Source organism: Arachis hypogaea, chromosome 20 (assembly GCF_003086295.3).
Source record: "Arachis hypogaea cultivar Tifrunner chromosome 20, arahy.Tifrunner.gnm2.J5K5, whole genome shotgun sequence".
Taxonomy (NCBI): Eukaryota; Viridiplantae; Streptophyta; class Magnoliopsida; order Fabales; family Fabaceae; genus Arachis; species Arachis hypogaea.
Genome location: NC_092055.1, coordinates 140593138 through 140613527, shown reverse-complemented (window position 1 = coordinate 140613527; position 20390 = coordinate 140593138). Strand labels below are relative to the sequence as shown.

Genomic DNA, 20390 nt, shown 5'->3' with positions numbered 1-20390 from the left:
ATCAGTTTTAGATTTTAATTCAATTCATATATGTTAAACGTTGGAACTCCATAGTCTCTCTCTCTCTCTCTAGAATTTTTTTTCCTTCTGTTTTAAACTTTTATACCACTGCCTTTTAGTTCCACCATGATGCAATTGATGCATTCTACAAGAAAAATAGATGAACCAATTTCTTATGGACACATTACTTATTTTGGAAGTTTGAAATCATAGTGTGTTTATTAGGCTGGGTTTGTTTACAGTGACGGGACACTAATACAAAATTGTATTTGATAGATGAGACTTGGATAAAGATACTGTGTCTAGAGACACTAAATTAGTGTATTTTGTTTCCATCTTGACAGGGATACAGAGACACTAACAAGGGACACAACTTAATTTTTATTTTTTGTTTCATTATTCTTATTAATTTTTCATAATTATATTTTTTATTATTATATTTTTCTTCTCAAATTCTTTAAATGAAAAAAATGAAAATAAATTAGATTACCTAGGACTGCACATGGATCGAATAATATCTGCATATTCGCTCTAATTATCCGCATCCGATCCGAATTTTACGGATATTATCCGATCCGCACTATGGTAGGATCGGATTGGATCCGATCCGCAAATCCGCAAATCCGTACGTCTCATATAAATAGCATAATTTAAGAAAGTAAACCCTAATGTGATATGAATTTTAGTGTGTTGTTTTATGAATTCTATGATATCTTGTTTTTAATTTTTTATGTTGTACTTTAATTTAGAATAATTAAACTTAGATCTTGTGTTATTATTTTTCTTTTGTTATTTAAGAGAACTTTTATTGATAATATTTTAGGAGTAAATAGACTTAAATAAGTGAAAAAATAGATTTTCTAGAGCCAAGAAGGGCCTTAAAACAAATCTTTTGAATTATGCGAATATACTCGATATCCGATCCGATCCGCAAGTTTGCGGATCGGATCCAACTTTAAAAAATGCGGATATCGTATCCGATCCGATGAGTGCAGTGCGGATCGGATAGAATTATAAGCTATATCCGATCCGATCCAATCCATGTGCAGCTCTAAAATTACCATAATTTGTTCTACTTTACTACCAAACAGAATATAAGGACACTAAATTTTGTGTTTTTGTCCTTCATATTTTGTTCTTAATGTCTTATCTTATCCTATTCTCAAAAACAAACGCAGCCTTAAGGCTGTTGTAATTAGATGTTGGTAGCTTCCATTCTTTCCCCAAATTGTTGCTGAGTGAAGGTGAAATGGACTTTGGTGACTGCTAATAAAGTGTTTCCTATGAATGAAGTACAGAGAGCATAAGAGGCAAATTAATGGTCCTATTTTACGTGTTCAAGGACCAGCAATTTTATTTTTTGTTTTAATTTGTTACTTACATTTTGTATGTATCTCTAGTTTTCTATGTTCGCTGAGAATTTCCAAGAGTCAGACATCACTCAATCAATGAGAATTTCATTTGGAAATAGAATCATAGAATAGTAACCAAGAGTACTAGCAAAAGAAGAATAAATAATCTACAGAGATTTTATGTCAACTTTACATATAAGACAAGTAGTTTAATTTTAACGAGGGTTAACAATATTATTCTGGATAACCTTTTTCTTGTATTAATGCCTTTGAATATAGACAAACCGTAATATTTTTTTTTTCTCTTTAAGTGGTGCAATCCTTTTTCTAAATTTGTTATGCTTTCATCAATATCTCTTCAAAAATAACATAAAAATAACTATTACCATAGTTTTTTCTAAATAGTTAAATAAAATTTTAGTTGACCTAATAATAGCAATAAAATAACATAAAAATATCAACAATATTTAATGTGTGTGTGAGAGTGATCAAACAGTGTAAATTTTATCTTGTAATTTATTATTTGTACATTTAAATTTGAGGATACAAAATGAAATAGATAAAATTAAATGAGAATCATAATTTAATTAATAATGGTAAATAAAAATAAATAAATAAAAATACCAACTCTTGAATTCCAGGACATCATTTATGAATTGTAAAAGGCACTGAATTCCTTTTGTAATAAGTGAGTAGTAGTAACATTAAATATTACATAGGTTAATTACGATTTTAGTCTTTAAAATATTTGCCAAAATTTTTTTTGTTCTTAATTTTTTTTGCATTTAAAATCGTCATTTTTACTTAAATATTAAAATTTTGGACCAAATTAAATATTAAAATTTTGGACCAAATTACCCATAACAAAAAATTTATAAAATAAAAAAAATAAGAGAAACTGCGAAGGAAAAAGGGAAAAAAAAAGAAGCTGTACAGGATTCACCTCTGCCTTCGCTTTCGACGCCATTTTTATACTATTTTGGCCCCTAAAGTAAGGACGATTTTAAAACCAAGTTAAACTTTAGGGACGATTTTGTATAAAAAAAAAGGTTCGGAACAAATAAAATTTTCGACTTATACCTTAAGAACCAAAATCTTACTTAATCCATATTATATAGACCAAGTTGAAATTCTCGAAAACTAACTGCACCTGAGTTTTCACCTTAAATATTACATCGACCAAGCTTAAATTCTCGGAAGTAGACACTAACAAAATAATTTAGTATTCAAAAGTAAAATCAAAGCCCAATGTTTCCTATGATCAAATAGAGAGAAAATGGACAAAATCTTTCTCCAAGTAAGATTGGAAAATTCCATATTCCTTACCACCTTAGCAAGAGCCATACACATGAATTGTCTAAGAAGCATTATTATGCAATGAATGAATGCATGTTCATCAGTAACAATGTTAATGGTGACCCACCATGCTTCTACTTCCCAAATCAATCAACCTCTGATGCAATTGGTTGTTGGGGGTAACCTATGCGACACTTCTTGTGATCAGGAGTTAGGAACCGACCTTTTCAACATCATAAGGAACTAGGATATTTTCTATATTCAATTTGCTTCATTTCATATATAATTTCATATTCCATCATATATTCATATATAGGGCATATGTGAATTATTATTTCTTTATTTATTTATTCATATTTCAACACTTTATTATACATACTGAGTTTAGTAGCCAGGGAAAAACAAAACTCAATACCTTCACAAATTAAAAGGAGTAAATAATTAACTTGATTTCTCAAATTTTATGTGGAAGTCAAATTGATCTTTCAATTTAACTAATATCCATTGTATTAGTGTCTAACTTATTTTTCTTTGTTTTTTAGACCATCTCCAGTAGGGAACTCATTTCAGTTTCTATTTATGACTCATCTGTCATAAAAAGTGATTCCATATTAGATTTTGCATCATAACCAATAAATAGGAACTCAATGAATCTCTCTCTTCTCTATTAGAAGGAACTAACTTTAATTTCTATTGTGGTCCCACCTAATTAATTAATTAAGTAATTAAAATTAATATGATTATTATTTTTTTATAATAATATTATTTAAATTTATAAATTCAAAATAATTCAATATTATAAAATATTAAAATAAATAACTTAAATTTGATTAGTATTTTAAATTTTATAAATAAAAATAAATAATCCAACTAAAAATTATTTTATAATATATAAAAATTAAATTTATTTTTTATGTAAAATAAATTTAATTAATTATGATTTAATATAACAATATAAATAATATTTGATATTAATTTAACATAATTATTTATATTAATTATAATTTAATATAATTAATTATTAAATAATTAATATAAATAATTAATTAAATAGATATATAAGTATTTAATATATATATATATATATATATATTTAATATATTTTTTATTTTTTTTATTAACTTACCACATGGCATGATTTTATTGGTTGTTGCAAGTCCCTGCTTAGAGGACTCTCAACCTTGATTCCCGTGAAGAGCTCTCTTTCCCTTTTCACTCCAATGATAATTGAGTCCCCATATGTCAGAAGAGAAGTTCTATTTTTTAGCATTGAAATTACTCTTAGCACCGTTTTTTCATCATTCACCATCAACATCGTAAACAACGTCTTTTTATAGAAAGGAGAACAAATGACAATATAACATCAATGTTTATACATAAACGGTCATTTTCGAAAAACAACAAAAAACTGTCAGAACTTATTTTATTTAGTATTCATTAATTATTGTAATAATTAATAAATATTAAATAAAGTAAATTTTAATTGTTTTTGACTTTTTTTTAACAAATATTTTTAATATACGAAATGGACCCTTCTTTTGCACTTTTATGGTGGAAACTCAAGTGCAGTTAACTTCACATCAAGTTAATAACTGAAAATCGTTAGATGATTTGACTGATTTGATTAAATTTTTATCTAATGACTTTCAACTATCAACTTCGCGTGAAATCGACTGCACCTAAGTTTTTTCCACTTTCATACATTGGATGATTGTAATGTTTGTGTATGAAATGGGACTTCCCCCCCCTTCCTGATTTCTTGAATAAAAAACAAGACAATGCAAGAATTATAAGGCAGCCACGTGAATAGAAAACTCAGTTAAAAAGGATAAAGGGTGAGGAATGGTCAATTCTAGAGTTTGGAAGCCACCCCTTTAAGGGGGGAAATTAAAGTAGCCTACTACTATTTCACACAGTTATGTTATTTGGATATAAGTCTAGAAGATGCCAAAGCACCTTTCGGTTTTCTTTCCTTTACATCAAAAAACTGTTTTGGGTTTTGGCATAATCAAATAATGTTAGAACAATAAGGCTTTGAGCACAGTGATATAGACATATATTTAATTAAAGAGAGCAAACTTGGGTTTAGTAAAAAATATTATCTTAAAACCACTTCACTTAAAAAAAACAATAACCATGCTATTTAGTTGGTTCCCTATCATGGGGATTATTTGTGCTTCCAATTATGGGGAGTTGAAGTCTACACTAAGTAGTTTGTATGTTAGAGATTTGTTAAGGTCTAACTTTTAGATTAAACCTAAAATAGTAGTTAGAGTCCAAAAGCATCTCTCTTTTAGAAATATGTCGATCCATAAAGAATATAATCGTGATCATATCATAAAGATTATTTGTACTCTTAATTTTTTGAAAAAACTGACTAAAAAAGTTTTCAAAAATATATTTGTACACCAAAATCAACCACTAATATATTTGTGTATAATTCATGTATGGTTTAATTTATTTTCAATATGTATTTATATTTTAACATATATTTTATAGATTTTAGTGACTGATTTTGATGTATATATAATATAGTCCAAAAATTTTAATAAAAACCTGCTGACTTATCTATAAATGATGTAGTTATGATTATATTCACGTAAAATCCTACATATATCCAATATGAACTTAGCTATATATATTTTGCGTATATTCCACTTCAAATACTACAAATAAAAATTTAACACACATTCAAAATATGTTACTTACTCTTAATCTTTATATATCTTAGATTAAAACAAACTTACGTCAAAATTGAGATAATATTCAATTTGGTCCTTAAATTTGCATGCGAGCCTCAATTTAGTTTCTAACTTTCAATTATTTTTATTTATTTCCCAAACTTTGCGAACATAACTCATGTTAATCTTTAAAACAATTTTTAACATACAAACGTTAACGGACCATTATCGTGACGACCGGATGTCATATTAAACTTTGTAAAATGATGTCATTTTAGTTTTGGTAAAATTTTACCTAACAAAATAAGGGATATGATGCCGTTTTTTAGCTATTTGAATGCCAAAACTAAAACGGTATCATTTTACAAGTTTCAACGTGACTGTTTATATCAACGTTTTATTAACATTTTTGTACTGAAAATCGTCTTAGGAATTAATGTGAGGCACGTTTATAAAATTTAGAGATTAAATAGAGACAATTGAAATTTTAGGGAATAAATTGAGATTCGCGTATAAGTTCAAGAATCAAATTGAATATTAACTCGTCAAAATTTTTTACAAAGTAGATAAAAATTTAACAAATAATAAAAAAAAATTTTTTACCACCTTTTTAGGCTCTCTATTTGGCTTGGCGTTACTCTGCTCTCTCAACTTACTGCTTTGCTTTGAGCTGAAAATTAAAGACATATTCAAGTTTGTTTCAATAATTGATGAGACAGCTGCCAACAACATGTATATGGCAAAGCTGCAACCAAATTATGAAATACAAGATATATAAGTAAATAAAAAATCCCCACCATCATTATATTTGCATTGATATCGTAAGGTAGATGGGAGAAAATGCTGAGAGGTATGTTCATAGGTTTGGCAAATGTTTCAATAAAGATGAAAATTATTAGTTCAGGAGTGGAAAGTGGCATGATTAGTATTTAGCTTTTAGAGGTACTATTTCAACATTCATTTTGAAGACAAGCCATGAGCCACTTTCTTTCTTTTTTTCTTTTCTATATTTCTTGCCTTCAACTTACCTATGGTCTTTTAGGAATAATATTGGGACAAGTATAAGGAAGTAATAATACTAAACTAATATGAATTTTAGATATGTAGTTTTCAAATTTTGGAAATATAATTTTTTTTAACTTTTGAATAAACAAATTTTTTTTTAGCTAATTTTTATCGGTTTTTAAAGTAAAATTTTGTTAGAAATGATATTTAAATCTATTTGTGGTAAACCAAATTATGAATAGAAAAGAAATACAAGCTTAGTTTTGATGAGAAAAAAAATTTTCTTCTTTCTAAAATGCCTAAATGATATTTTTATTTTTTTTCTATTTATAAAATATATTCTCTTATTTGTGAGATTAAAATAAAATAGAGTACAATATATGTTATTTTAACGGCAGAAAAAATGTACGGTAAAAATTCACATTGATCTTCATATGAAGTTATTAATTAAGAATCAGTGAGTCTGTTTTAGATTAGAGGAAGTATAGGAAGTTAATGGAATATTTGTACAATGTGTACAATGGAGGTTTAGGGGTGTTCGATTCAATATTAGAGACCATCAGCTTAACCTTTTGGGATAGGTAGTTTCATGACATAGTATCAAAGCTGTAGATTCAAAAGGTCAAGAGTTGGATCCTTAGTGAACCCCAAAATCAGCTTAAACTTTTGGGGTGAGTGGTTTCATGACATGAGATGTTCATTATTCCTAGTACATATTAGGCCAAATAAATAGCTCATTGTACACATTGTACAAATATTTCATTTTAAAGTCCTTAGATTATATATATATAGAGTGCTTGTTGTGAATGATATTTTTGTTTTGGGTTTGATTGGTTTGTGATTGATGAGAAGACAAATTAGCAAACAGTGGCAGTGGCACATACAAGCATCTACAAATATGCATCACAAGTTCACAACACCTCCAATCCGATCCTGAGTCTTAATTTGTCAGTTACACTTTCAACATCCCTGAGAAAAGAAAAACAGTGTCTGCAAAATGGAAAGAGGAAAAGTGACCAACACCTCTCATCATCATAACCCAAAGTCACCACCCACCACTACCTTGCCACATAATAACAACAATAATAATTCACCTCATCACCTTAACAAATGCCAACACCACCAAACTATTACACCTCATAATCTTCATTCAAACTCTGCACTCACCATTTTTAATGCTCAAACCTACTTCAAAGAAGTCACCACCACCACCAACACCAGTAGCAATAATATTACAAGAGTTTCTCCTGTTGTTGCTACCATGAATTCCCAACACAAGAATAATAATAATAATGCAGAGCTCTCAAAGACAACCATGAAGACCACGAAGACGACGACGGAGCTTCATAATCGTCCACCGAGAACCGCGGTTTCTGTCTCCGCCTTGAGCAATAACCGTTTTAACAAACCGAAGGCGGCGAAAAACAGAGCTTCGTATTGTCCAAATTCAAAACCCGCATGGCTTTTACGAAAATGCCCCTGCTTCTGTAAAACGTCTGTGCAAGTTAAACAACCCACGCCAAATCCCAAATCCAAGACTCCATTTACCAAAATACCCCCAAAATCTCAATCTCAACCGCAACCGCAACCGCAACAGCAGCAACAGAAATCAGTTACGATTTCCGTAACAGAAAATTCCGAAGAATTGCAACCCGATATGGACACGGTTCTTGGAAAACCAACCACTGAAGGCTTCACTTTTCCTTCACTAGCAGCAGCAACACCAACCGCCACTTCCTGCCATGGCAAAAAGCAGGTTCTGAACGTAGTTCACGAGGAATATCCAATTCCGCCACGTCACTCGATGGAAGTTTTCCAACCAATAATAACCGTCGATAGAGAAAGAGAAAACAATAATAATAATAATAATCGTCGTCGGAACTTGGCGTCGCCGCCGAGTCCATTGTCACGTGACGCCGACGACGCGAGCGATGCGAGTTCTGATCTTTTCGAGATCGAGAGCTTCTCCCTTCAAGCAGTAGCAGCACTCCTCACGTGTCCACAGCCGGTTGTCACCATGGCACCCACAGGTTCAGAGGTCAACAACGACGATAATAATCAAACTTCGGCCTTTGACTTGAGCTTGGTCGCCGGCGCCGGAAAGAGCAGCGGCTCTGAGTTTTTGGGCGCGGCGGCTGCAGAGCAACAGCGACAAGGGGCCGCAGATAATAACAGTACAAAGACTGCTGAGGATACTACAAAATGAAGGCTACAAAATTACAGATTCCTTATTTGTACATAAGAGTTTTTATTGGTGTATTTTTGAATAATTTTTGTATGAAATATTAATGAGTTTAATTTTGAAGTTTAATTTTGATGCATGTTAAAATGCTCTCGCAGATAGTCATACAATCACAATTATTTCTTTGATAGCTATTTATACAGTTAATAAAAAAATAATTATTTTTATTAACATGGCGTTATGTAATTAAATTTACGTATAAAATAATAATGTATTAAATTTAAATTTTTAATTTTGATGTACCTATAAAATAAAACGATGGTGAAGACTCAATTATCACATAAATTTAAAATCGTTAGATGATTATTTAGTCAAATTTATCAAATTATTTAATAATTCTCAAGTATTAATTTCACATAAAGACAATTGTTTTGATTTCCATTATTAAATTGTTAGATTTATGGGTTTAGACTTTAGATAACTCATTTTAATAGGGAATGTTAAAACTAATTTATAAAATATGAATTAAAAATGCATTAGTAGCATAAAAAATTTAATTTTTTGATGCACCAAAGAATAATTTTCTATGTGTATTTAATTAATTATATACAATATGTTTGTAAAGATAATTATTTTTTATATTAATTATAAAATAATTATCTAAAAGAATAAATATAATTTAATGACTGTATAAAATAATTTTATTATTAATGCATTAAAATTAAATTCGTGAATTAGATTAATGAACTCTTATATCTTTTTATTAAACCGGTGCACAAATATTTGAATTTCATTGTAAGAGATTTGACAAATCACTGTTCTAAAAAGTTAAAAAAAAATTAGTGTGTATTTTTAAGTTTAACTTTGATGCATTATGATAAAAAATGAATTTAATTTTAATTTTGAAATCACTTTTGTTATAAAACTAATTTCTTTTAATTAACAATAAGCTAATAAAGTAGTACACTCGTAAATATTAAGAGTTTAAATTGTTATTGTAGGGAGACGAAGAGAAAAGTTAAAGAAAAAAATGTTTAATAATTTTTGGTCCAAAATAAATTGGCTTTTTGCTCATGTAGATGCTATATATACAAAAAAAAAAAAATAGATGCACATAAAAAATTAGTTATTAAATTAGTTACTTTTATAAAATATATTAAAATATAAAATACATATTATAAAAGAGTTAACCAACATATATATATATACACAAAATCATAATATATATATTAAAATTATTTTTTATTTTATTTCCAAAATTTAAATTAAATATCATATATAAATTAGACATTCATTTCATGCTATATGAATTTGTTTCTTAAAATATTTACTTAAAAATGATTTATTCGCATTTTTATTAATGATGAAGTTATAAAAATATTATCGGGTATCAACTAATAATTTTAGAAATACCATATCCTATGTTCTGACTTTACTCATGGAATGGTAGAGAAAATAAATATTTTTCGTGAGAATAATCATATATATTCTTAGAATACGTATTATATACATTTTTTTTTGAGAATCTAAAAAGTAGTTTGTGTGTGCATATGTCTGAATAATTTAATCATTTCCCTCTATTCATTCATGAGTCCAAGTAATAATTAATACTAGACACTACTCTTTTAGTAAATATATGTAGGCTGCTTTTTGTCTTAATAATCTTTCTCACTTATTATTTGTAGATAAAAAATCATATCCAGCTATATTTATGTGAAGTTAATAATTAAAATTTATTAAATAATAATTTAATTAAATTTATTAAATTATCTAATAATTTTTAATTATTAACTCCACATAAATATAATTACATGTAAATTTTCGTATTATTTTCAACAAATATATAAATATCAACTACATATGTTACTTAAGAAAACTAAGGATCATCTATAGTAGAGTTAAATTCTTTTTTTTTTTTTTTTGCAATGAGGAGTGATAGGGACCAGCACTTTTGTTAAATTTTGGTCAGCACTTAACCATCAAAAGAAAATTAAATGATTTTATACCATTAGATGCAATTTCACACCATTAAAAATATTATTAATGACTAAATAATGGCTAAAAACTACAAAATCTACTGGCTCTAGACTTTCTCTTTCGCAATAGGGAGTTAGAGATAGACCCTACTTGCTTCTTGGAAGGGTGTCTCAGTAGCTTGGCTTGCGTGTCTCTTTTTTTTGCAACATAGGGATAGATTGGTTACTTTATGTTAATTCCAGCTATGCTTAGATTGGATTCATGCATGTCTTCATGTATGCTCTTGCTGGTTGCTTACACGTTTAGTCACTTTAAATTAAATTATAAGGCACCAAAAATCAACGTCAATACAATCCTCATCATGCCTCATCCATTATTGTTCTTTCTTTGTTCAGTTTCTGACGATTTAATATTTTTTTACAATTTTTTTTTTACTTGTTCGTACTTTTGCTGAGGTTACGAGCCTAATTTGATTATGTTAAACATTGAGAGGATAACCTATGCAGAATTGCAGACACTCTAATACCGAAGTCAATAATTTTTTTAGTAACTATAGTGAATTATATCTTACTTCATGAGTTCTTCTTTTTTCTTTATTACACATCTCTGATATAACTTTTAGGTATTTATTGTCTTTAAAATAGAAAAATATAGGTAGACAATGAAAATACTAAATAATGTAAATAATAAATATATCGGATGTTAATTTCACTAAGTGTGCGGATGGTTATTATAATATTAAGATTTAGGTGTGTAATTTGGAGATATAGTGCGTTTTAATTTAATTGGTGGTTGTTCCTGTTGTTCAAAAAAGTTATTGGTTATCTAGCATTATCTTTTGCTAGGTAGATAATGACTTTTATAAACAATGTGAACAATGAGCTTTAGAATTGACCCAATAAAATAAAAAAATACTCTACTCCAAATAACCAAATTACTTCCTAAACCTTAACATTATGATAACTATCTGCACACTTAGTGAATTGAACATCTAACAATTATTAACGGTATATGAGTAAATTAAATAAAAAAAATAACCATCTAATTAAAAATAATGAACATAATCATCTGAATTCCTATTAAATTGAACATCTGATATATCCATTGTTGTTCACCTTGTTTAATATTTTCATTGTCTACCTATACTTTTCCTAATTTTATTCATTTTAATGATTTATCCTTTGGTCACTAATGAGCCAATAACATAATATTCTCACTTAATCGAATTCTCGAAATGCTATTGTCCAGAACATTACTAATAATCAGTTAATAAAAATAATATTTTCTATAACCAGCAACATTGAAAAGAGATTAAAAAATCACAAATTACATTTAAAAATTGTCGAGTAATAACTAAATTTGCTCACCTCGCTTTGATATAAAATTGTTTCTCACTTTTTCTAGGATATAATGTCACATTTCCTTTTTTGGGGGCCAAATTAGGAGATTTAATTTGGAAGATAATCAATTTAGAACTGGATCAACTTTCATGAAAATCAAAGCCTTTCTTCATTATATAATAACTTTCAGTCATTTTAGAATTACCCCATGCATGCATGGACCATAATATATTCTAAAAGTTTAAAATCTAAACCTATTCTATTGAGTTGAACTGGGATATAATAATATTCTTTCAACAAAGATAATTTATTTTTCTATATAGAAACTGAAATTAAACCCAAAATATTTATCACTTTAACCCACCCAAAATATCATACTACTTTATCATATCCTTTTTGAGATGAATATATGGGAACCTCGACCTGATTATTAATTATCCACATTTATTTGACATGATGTGGACATGCATGAGCATAATAAACAAGTCTATATATTATAGATTTATAGGCATAGCTCAACAAAGTGTGAATTGGGGTGTGGAAATGGTGAAATTCTAAATCAGGTACCTATTAATTAAAAGGTGATTGACCTATATGGAACACAATCATGCATCTCAACTATTTCGAAGTACGATACAAAACCATAAAAGCAGACAAAGACCTTGGGTTTAAAGTGAAAAGGACATAATGAGTGACCTCAATCAGGTTTGGCTAAAAAAAAAAATTTTAACCAACAATTAAATAATAAATAATAAAATTAAATAAAAAATTAGTTAATTGTAAATAAAAAATTAATATTCAAATTCTATATAAATATACAATTACAGTCATTTTTTTATCGACTATTATTGTATAAAAATTAACGAAAGATGTAAATTCTTATAAAAATGATATATAATAAAATACAATAATATTGTTTGATTTATGTAATTTACCTAACAAAATAAAGCTTTGTTATTCTGTTGTATAAATGTTTGGCAAAATTATTTTTTTAGTTTACAGGAGAATCTAGATTTTCAAGTGGGAAAAGTAGATATCATGTGAGAAATTAAAGCCAATTTGCTGGCTAAACTTTTCTCTGGCTTTAGACTTCCCTTGATAGATGACTGGATGTACCTTTAATTTGTCTATAAATATTTTCTTTTTAATGGTTTTTATAGAGCATAGATCCTGTTTTGGCCATGTGCTAGCTACTCTACCCTACTTAACCACAGGAATAATTAGGATAATTTCAGTAAATGTTAACTTAAATTAGAGCCTATCATTCTATCTAGTGCTTATAAAGTTTGTAATTTATAATTTATTTTAGTTTTTATAAAAAAAGAAAAAGAAAGTATGCTAGCCCTGGTAAAGAAAAAGGTGAGAGGTAGACCCATTAGTGTGTTTATGTTTGGGGATTGGTAATTGACAGTGGCTTTAAATATAGTGTCAAATCTTTTATAAAGATGAGTTGATTTCTAATATACTAGTTACTTTCTCTTGGATGTATGTAAGGACTTTTAGAAATTAATTGTTTTTTTTTTCTATGGAGTTAATATGTTGTGTTTTTTTTTTAATAAAGAGTGATGAAATTTACTTAAGCCGGAAAAAAAAAAGTAAAACAATTGCAATATAATAAAATTATACATATTATCAAGATACATGTTGATTTGCAAGTTGTCAAAGTTTTGATGGAAAAATGCTTGGGGGGTATCTAATATTGTGATCATACATATTTCATTTTTTGCAAATTATAAATGTAAAGGTCTCATAAATTTCGTTTGAGAGTGTCTTCATTAGTAGTTGAATACTTTGCCTAGCTTCTATTCTTTTAAGTTATTTTGGCCTACCAAGCTTTCATATATAGAACGTAAGAAATAAATCAAATAATAATGTCTAGGGTTTTTTCTTTTCACATATTTACCGGGCAAACCACGTGAATTTAGGGGCAGATCTTTGTTTTGACAATGGCCCCCTCAAATTTTTTAGAAAAGAATTAGTAGTTTTGTTACACTAGTATTAGTTGTTCAATTAGTTGATGTTTTTGGTTTTCTAACTCAAGTATCTTAGAGTATTTAGGTTTAAATTCATCTTAATTATAATAACGGTAATGCTAAAGAGAAAAAAAAGGCCAAAACTTATCTTATTTAACATTCATTAATACTAAATAAAATAAATTTTGACTATTTTTAGCTAATTTATTTTGGTAACCAAACATTTTCATTGTAATAATATACAACATATTAGATTAATTAGCTGAAATAAATTTAGATAATTGGACTTTTTAAATTTTGACTAACTAAAACACTCAATTAAATAAACACAACCACAAAACCCATCCAAACTTTCATAAACCTTTTAAATTCTTAATTTTGTAAACTTTTTCTTGGGGTATAATATGCTGAAGATGCCACCAAAATAAAGTGTATCAGTAAGAACTTTGATACTTAAATATAACAATATACTGAAGTATAATTACCCCACAAGAATTACAAGGATCAACAAGAGAAACAAATCAATTTCTAGTTACCCTAAATACCCCTCCTCTCTTCCTTTTTCTCTCAAAAAAAAGAGAAAAGAAGAAAAAAAGAAGTGTTCATAATTTACTATCAAGAGAAAATCCAATTGTCAACTAGAACTAAAATTACAATGGGATGGGAAAAATATTAAAGTTACATACATGGACGCTATAATATAATTTATCTTTATCCAGGCCAAAATAAATTTCCTTGCCTATAAAACAATGACTTGATCTCGAGCTGTGAAAATCTCCTATCAGTGACTTCTCAAAAAGAATTGGCACTAAACCAGGGCAATCGGACATTCAGCTAAAACATTTGAGAATAAAAAATAACATTATCTATATCCATCAACATCAAATCTGGTTTTACAGACAAACTGATAGTACTCTTCCTGTCCATAAAGTTCCCTGCAATAACAAACAATGCAACATCGTAAGAAAAACCAGAAGAAAGCTGTCATGTACTCTGTGTGTTTGTCTAACCCAAAAACAAAGACAGATTTGTTTCCATGTTTCCAGTTTCCACCCTTTCTCGGAAGCTAGCAGCTAATAGCTAGCAAGGACGATTTTCAGCAATCTTGGTAAGCCCAGAGTTTGCCTAGAACCTTGTTTTATAGGAAAGTTTTCAAGTATACCGGTACACCGGTGTTTCAGTAATTTTTAACCGTTGATCTTAATTATATATATTATATATACTTTTTATAATTAAGATCAACGATTAAAAATTACTGAAACACCGGTATACCAGTACACTTGAAAATTTTCCTGTTTTATAATGTTCAAGGGTTTTGACCTATGAAGCATGATTACTACCAGAGACACTAGACACCACCATACTAATTTCAATTTATTGTGAGAGTCAGGGACACAACATACATATAAAATATAAAGATTTCTTAAATAAATTATAATAATGTCTTGGAATTTTAATAATATAAAGTACAAAACTACAAACTAATTTTTTTTAGGTGGAATCTATCATGTCTAGGCTTCATGGCTATGGTGGCTAAACAGCTTCAGCAATATTTAAAAAGTATTACTAAAATTAAAGTAACACGTTTATACATTTATCACCTTTCATTTTTATTTTTCAAATTAAAAAGCATTGTTAAACAATAAAAAAACACTATTTTAATTTTACCAACACTTTTTAAAGTGTGGCTAAAATTGTCCGGTCGCCATAACTATAAATACCATAACTTGCACCTTTTTTATTTGTTTTAATGTCTTTTTCAATTATATGAAGTATTTTAGATAATTTTTATATTAATAATTAATGATACACATTATTTCAAGAAAATAGGCAGAGAATAAAACATCAACACGCAGTCATATTTGAATGTGTCTAGGGGTGTCCGGAAAAATATTTTTTTAATTAAGATACAATTGGACACGAAAGACACATGTATCATATGAGTGTCGTATCTGAAATGTCTCAGACATATATTTGCAAATGACACTTGTTGAAAAGACACAGAAATCTGATAGAGTCATAAATTGTACAAAAGTATGGTTCAGAAGCCAATCGGCATGAAAACAAGAAATAAAAAGAAAAGTAAACTTACGCTAGATCTGCCATAGACTCTGACTTGTTCACAGCCTTCCCTTCAGGGAACTCTAGGCAAGAATAATGCATTATCATTTCCTTTATTGTTTGCTTGGTACTTTTCAGATCATTATCCCACAAGATGCACTGAAATCAAGAACAACATTTTATAGTTAATAGCATGATACACACAAGCTCAAAACCATCCACCAATATGAGAATTTGTAAAACCATTTCTCTAAAATGAAAACTCCACAAGGCAAATAGAATAACACCACGAAGTCTTAAAACTACATATACATAACACAATCACTCTTCTCAAGGAAAATAATAGAAGGTTCCCAAGTGTGTAATTGTGGATAATATAGAACAAAGAAACAACATTACCTTCCGGAGATACTCTCTTTTCACATCTTCATAAGGAAGTTCTCCTTCAGGCAAAAATACGGAAGCATTCCAGAGAGCACCTCGAGCAACCATCACTGATGCGGCACCTTATGCAAAGTCATACTTAAAAAATTTAATATGAATGAACAAGTAGTGAGTTTATAATGACAGAAATAAATACAAATAAAAATTGTTACATGTTATAAACAAAACGTGGTAAACAATAGGAAAGGAATTTCCCAAGAAAATTAGATTAAAAAAAGTTACTTTCTCAAGGCTTTCTATGAAATACGGGGGACACCCAAACCTTCAAATTCTTTGTACCAAAATTTTAAAATATTTGGTCCTCTCCCAGAACTTTTATGCTTGTAGTGTGAAATACCTAAGCTATTAAGTCTGATGTTCAGCCAAACCATCTACAAAAGGCTTAATTGTCCAATTGCATCCTTTTCTTCTAGGGATAATTACAATTTACCCCCTATAAGCTTTACCCCATTTATATTTTAGCCCCCTGAACTTTGCAAATACGCAAATGAATCCCTGGGCCTTTCATAAATGCGCCACTAAACCTTGTTAACAATATATGGAAAACTGAAAATTGCCAATATGATCAATCTGCATGTATGGGAAAGCTGAGGGAGTTCTTTCTTTGCACATTTTTAAAGTCCACGCACGAAAGAGCACCTAACATAAAGTGCAATCAACCTTTTTTTTAATTAATTCCTATTTTTTCTTTTTTCTTTTTCTTCTTTTTCATGTCATACCAGAGTTTTTTCGTAACTAAGTCAAAGAAAATGCCTTTTCATCCTTTGTAGGAAGTGGCTAGCTCCACCACTATGTGAAATCAAGGATGGGATCTAGTCTAATAAAACAGCTGAAAAATAGTCAACTTTTTATGAATTCATTTCAGCTACCTGTAGCAGATTTGATACGCTGGATATCGTTGTACTCAAATACATCACCATTTGCTATAACTGGAATAGATAATGCTGACACAATATCAGCAATTTCACTCCACTTAGCAGGATCCCTGGGCCTATCTGGGACTTTTCTGTAAATAGATTAAAAGAAAAAATAAGGTATAAGGCATCTTTAGTGCAAACAAAGATAAATTGATTGTCATATTTGTTTCCTCATCAAATTGTGCATTTGTGGTGTGTTTGCTTTTAATTGTTAGCACATATGTCCTATGTCACTTTTGAAATTTTAAAGCATCACAATTTCCATTATAAAATATCCCCACATTGTAAAGCATCACAATTTCCATTATAACAAACTAGATAATTCTGGTTGTCTTGGTTGTTGAGTGATTAAGAATGATAACTTTCTTAGTTCGTGTTTTGGAGGGAAAGGGAGGGAAGAGAAGGGAATTAAGAGTAAAATGGACTCCACTTTACTCTTCAAGCCCTCACTTCGTCTCCTTCCACTACAAAATTCCAAATCACAAACATATCCTCAGACATTATATAGGCAGGTAGAGGTTCCCAAAGGAAACAAATGGTTTACCTTCCATGGACAGCAAGAGCAGAAACACCAGTTTTCTCAATTCGCCTGGCCAGTTCCACCGTGTCATTGGGTGATTTTAGAAGTCGAATCTTACAGGTTACTGGTGTGCTCAAATTCCTCCTTAATGTCGTCAAGATCTGGTTTGTAAAGAGGATGGATTTTTTAAAACAAAAATTTGCAGAATTACAATTAGAACAACTATAGATTACAAAGACTTACATCATGAATAAGATCTGGTTTGGACAACAGGGCAGAACCCATGCCACCATGGACAGAAAATGACTTTGGGCAACCCATGTTAACATCTATTGCAGCAACATCCTTAGCGCTGCATCCCACACCCAAGAAACTTAAGTAAACATAAAAAAGTAAGACGATGAAAAATAATGTTATTTCTTCCTTTTATCATTTGTTGGATGTTAGAAAAGACACATGTTGATCTAGTTTAGCATGTTCCAAATGAAAATATAATCTACTTCAACTTAGAAATTTACGCATTTTCAGATGATATATTAGGAATTGGTAGAGATAAAATATCTTCCTCCTACAAATCATGCAATAATTAAGATTGCAATGCTTTAATATGATATATGATTATATGAACACAATTTCATTTCCATATAAATGTATAATAGGACTAGTAGACAACATAAAGAGCCAATAGCAATAATCAATTATTTCCTTTAAAAAAGATCAAAGAAAAACTTTTCTTTCTTTTGATTTTTTTTATTTTTATCAACTTCAGTACCAAGAATAAGAAATCCACAGGTACCATTAACTTACACTAATTGTGCAGCAGATAAGGCCCTCACAGCATCGGAAGTCCCTATTTGAAAAACAACCCGATTTCTTTCTTGATCACAGGTTCTAAAAACAACACCTTCTGTACCCTTCTCCACAAAATCAGTGGTTCCAATGAGTTCTGATCAAGAAGATAAAGGAAAACCAAACTAAATGAGTGCATGATTGGATATCCACAAATCTTTTGCATAACTTTGTAGCCAAAATAAAAATCAATAAATAAAAGCTCTATGAACATTAATATGGAAATATGGAAAAAAGAAATCAAAATATTCAACGATCAGTTATCATCCAAAAAAATAAAAAACCAGAAATGAAAAGTAACCAAAACCCAACAAAGGGCGAAAGCGCTGGGTTGCCGTTATTGTATTTGCTATCAGTTATAAAATATTGATTCAAATGGAATACATAGGGAAATGGCAGGCCTCAAATCATTCTATTTGTTAGTGACTTAGTACACATATATAGTGATGATAAACTGTGCAAGAACAAAAAACAAAAAGTATTGCCAGTCCCAGATGTATGATATGAACAAAAAACAGTCTTCAAAATTCTAATCGTGATACTCATTTCGTAAAAGCTTTCCCTCAAATCTACATGACTACAAAATGTACTTCATATGCTACAACCTTCCATATTCAACAATCAAATGTTCATGCATTTAAAAGAGAATAAAAAAAATTTACACTTCTGCCGTGTTCTCATTCGTTTAAAACCTTCTACACTATGTTCTAGAAACTTAGATGTACAAAAAATAACCGCAATTTTCAAGTACCAAAATAATTCCAAACTGATGAAATGATGCGAAAGTCAAAGATTAATTGATGTACCATTGACTCGTCGTTCACACTTGAGGATCTTATGATCAATGATTTCCTCACCATAAGTGATATCTGCACCATATTGAGCAGCTAGTAATCTTAATGGAAGAGTGCCCTAACAGTAATTAATTGATTAATCAATTAATTAATTAATTATAATGATAATTAATTTATATTATAGGTAATGAGAGAGAAGGAAGGGAAACTCACGACGCGAACCATGGGAGCAAGAACGAGTTTGTTGTTGTAATCCATCAAAACCTGACCTTTTTTGCGGCTTCCGTGATGCTCGGAGCTCTCAAGTCTTAATCGGATGAAGGGAGGGAGAAATTCAAGACCCCCAACAAACAATGGATTTACCGTTTTCTTTTTATTTTTGGGTCGGGGGCAGAAGATGAGTACAAACTAAAACACAAGGGGAGAGAAAATAATGTTAGGGCCCAGCCCATGTTTCTGTATTCGGGGCGAAAACGGGCCGAGGCGAACCGAACTTTAACTTTGACAAGTCTGGTTTATGTTGTAAATAAATGGTCCAAACTTAAAATCCAAAAAGCTTACGAGCCTATTTTGTGAATTACAATTCAAGACAATAAACTTAAAATATTTTAAATTGACGTTAAATACATTCTAAAATTTATAATAAATAATTCGTAAAGCATAATTCATTTATATATCAATTATTAATCGCATATCATAATTGTACTTACAATTCATAAGTTTTTTTTGAACAAAAAGATTACAATCTTAACTAATCTTAATTCTTGACTAATAATTTTTTTTAGTTTTGTTTTCCGTTTAATATAAGTGAATAATTAAATATCTAAATTAAAAATAATTTATTTTTTTTAAAAAATATTTTGACAATAGACCCAGTGAGTTTTGTAGGCTTTAAAAGCCTACGACCTGGCTTTTTTAACTAATAGGCTTTACAAAAAGTTAAAATTTAATTTGTATAATAAAACGAGCTAAATTACGAGCCCCGTCGAATAACTCAGC

The 20390-nt window shown here is 29.3% G+C and overlaps 2 protein-coding genes across 2 annotated transcripts; one reads left to right on the top strand and one right to left on the bottom strand.

Annotated features, from left to right (window-relative positions):
- Positions 1 to 7147: 7147 nt before the first annotated feature.
- Positions 7148 to 8655, top strand: LOC112786546 (uncharacterized). The gene has a single exon (XM_025829916.3). It carries the CDS (start codon positions 7332 to 7334, stop codon positions 8538 to 8540), a length of 1209 nt encoding a protein of 402 aa, XP_025685701.1. The 5' UTR covers positions 7148 to 7331; the 3' UTR covers positions 8541 to 8655.
- A 5583-nt stretch (positions 8656 to 14238) lies between these two features.
- Positions 14239 to 19777, bottom strand: LOC112784518 (uncharacterized). The gene is made up of 9 exons (XM_025827756.3): positions 19605 to 19777; positions 19404 to 19509; positions 18556 to 18694; positions 17992 to 18100; positions 17773 to 17909; positions 17181 to 17317; positions 16267 to 16373; positions 15899 to 16026; positions 14239 to 14741 (listed from the first exon to the last, which is right to left on the bottom strand). Exons 1-9 carry the CDS (start codon positions 19647 to 19649, stop codon positions 14669 to 14671), a joined length of 981 nt encoding a protein of 326 aa, XP_025683541.1. The 5' UTR covers positions 19650 to 19777; the 3' UTR covers positions 14239 to 14668.
- Positions 19778 to 20390: the final 613 nt, after the last annotated feature.

What these genes read in the sequence shown, in the direction of transcription:
- LOC112786546 (XM_025829916.3), top strand. Translation starts at nt 7,332, where the DNA reads ATGGAAAGAGGAAAAGTGACCAACACCTCTCATCATCATAACCCAAAG.
- LOC112784518 (XM_025827756.3), bottom strand. Translation starts at nt 19,649, where the DNA reads ATGGATTACAACAACAAACTCGTTCTTGCTCCCATGGTTCGCGTC. An exon ending in TTATCTGCTGCACAATTAGT is followed by an intron (nt 18,101 to 18,555) that starts GTAAGTTAATGG and finishes TGTGGGATGCAG; the next exon opens with CGCTAAGGATGTTGCTGCAA. An exon ending in GAGTCTATGGCAGATCTAGC is followed by an intron (nt 14,742 to 15,898) that starts GTAAGTTTACTT and finishes TTGTTATTGCAG; the next exon opens with GGAACTTTATGGACAGGAAG.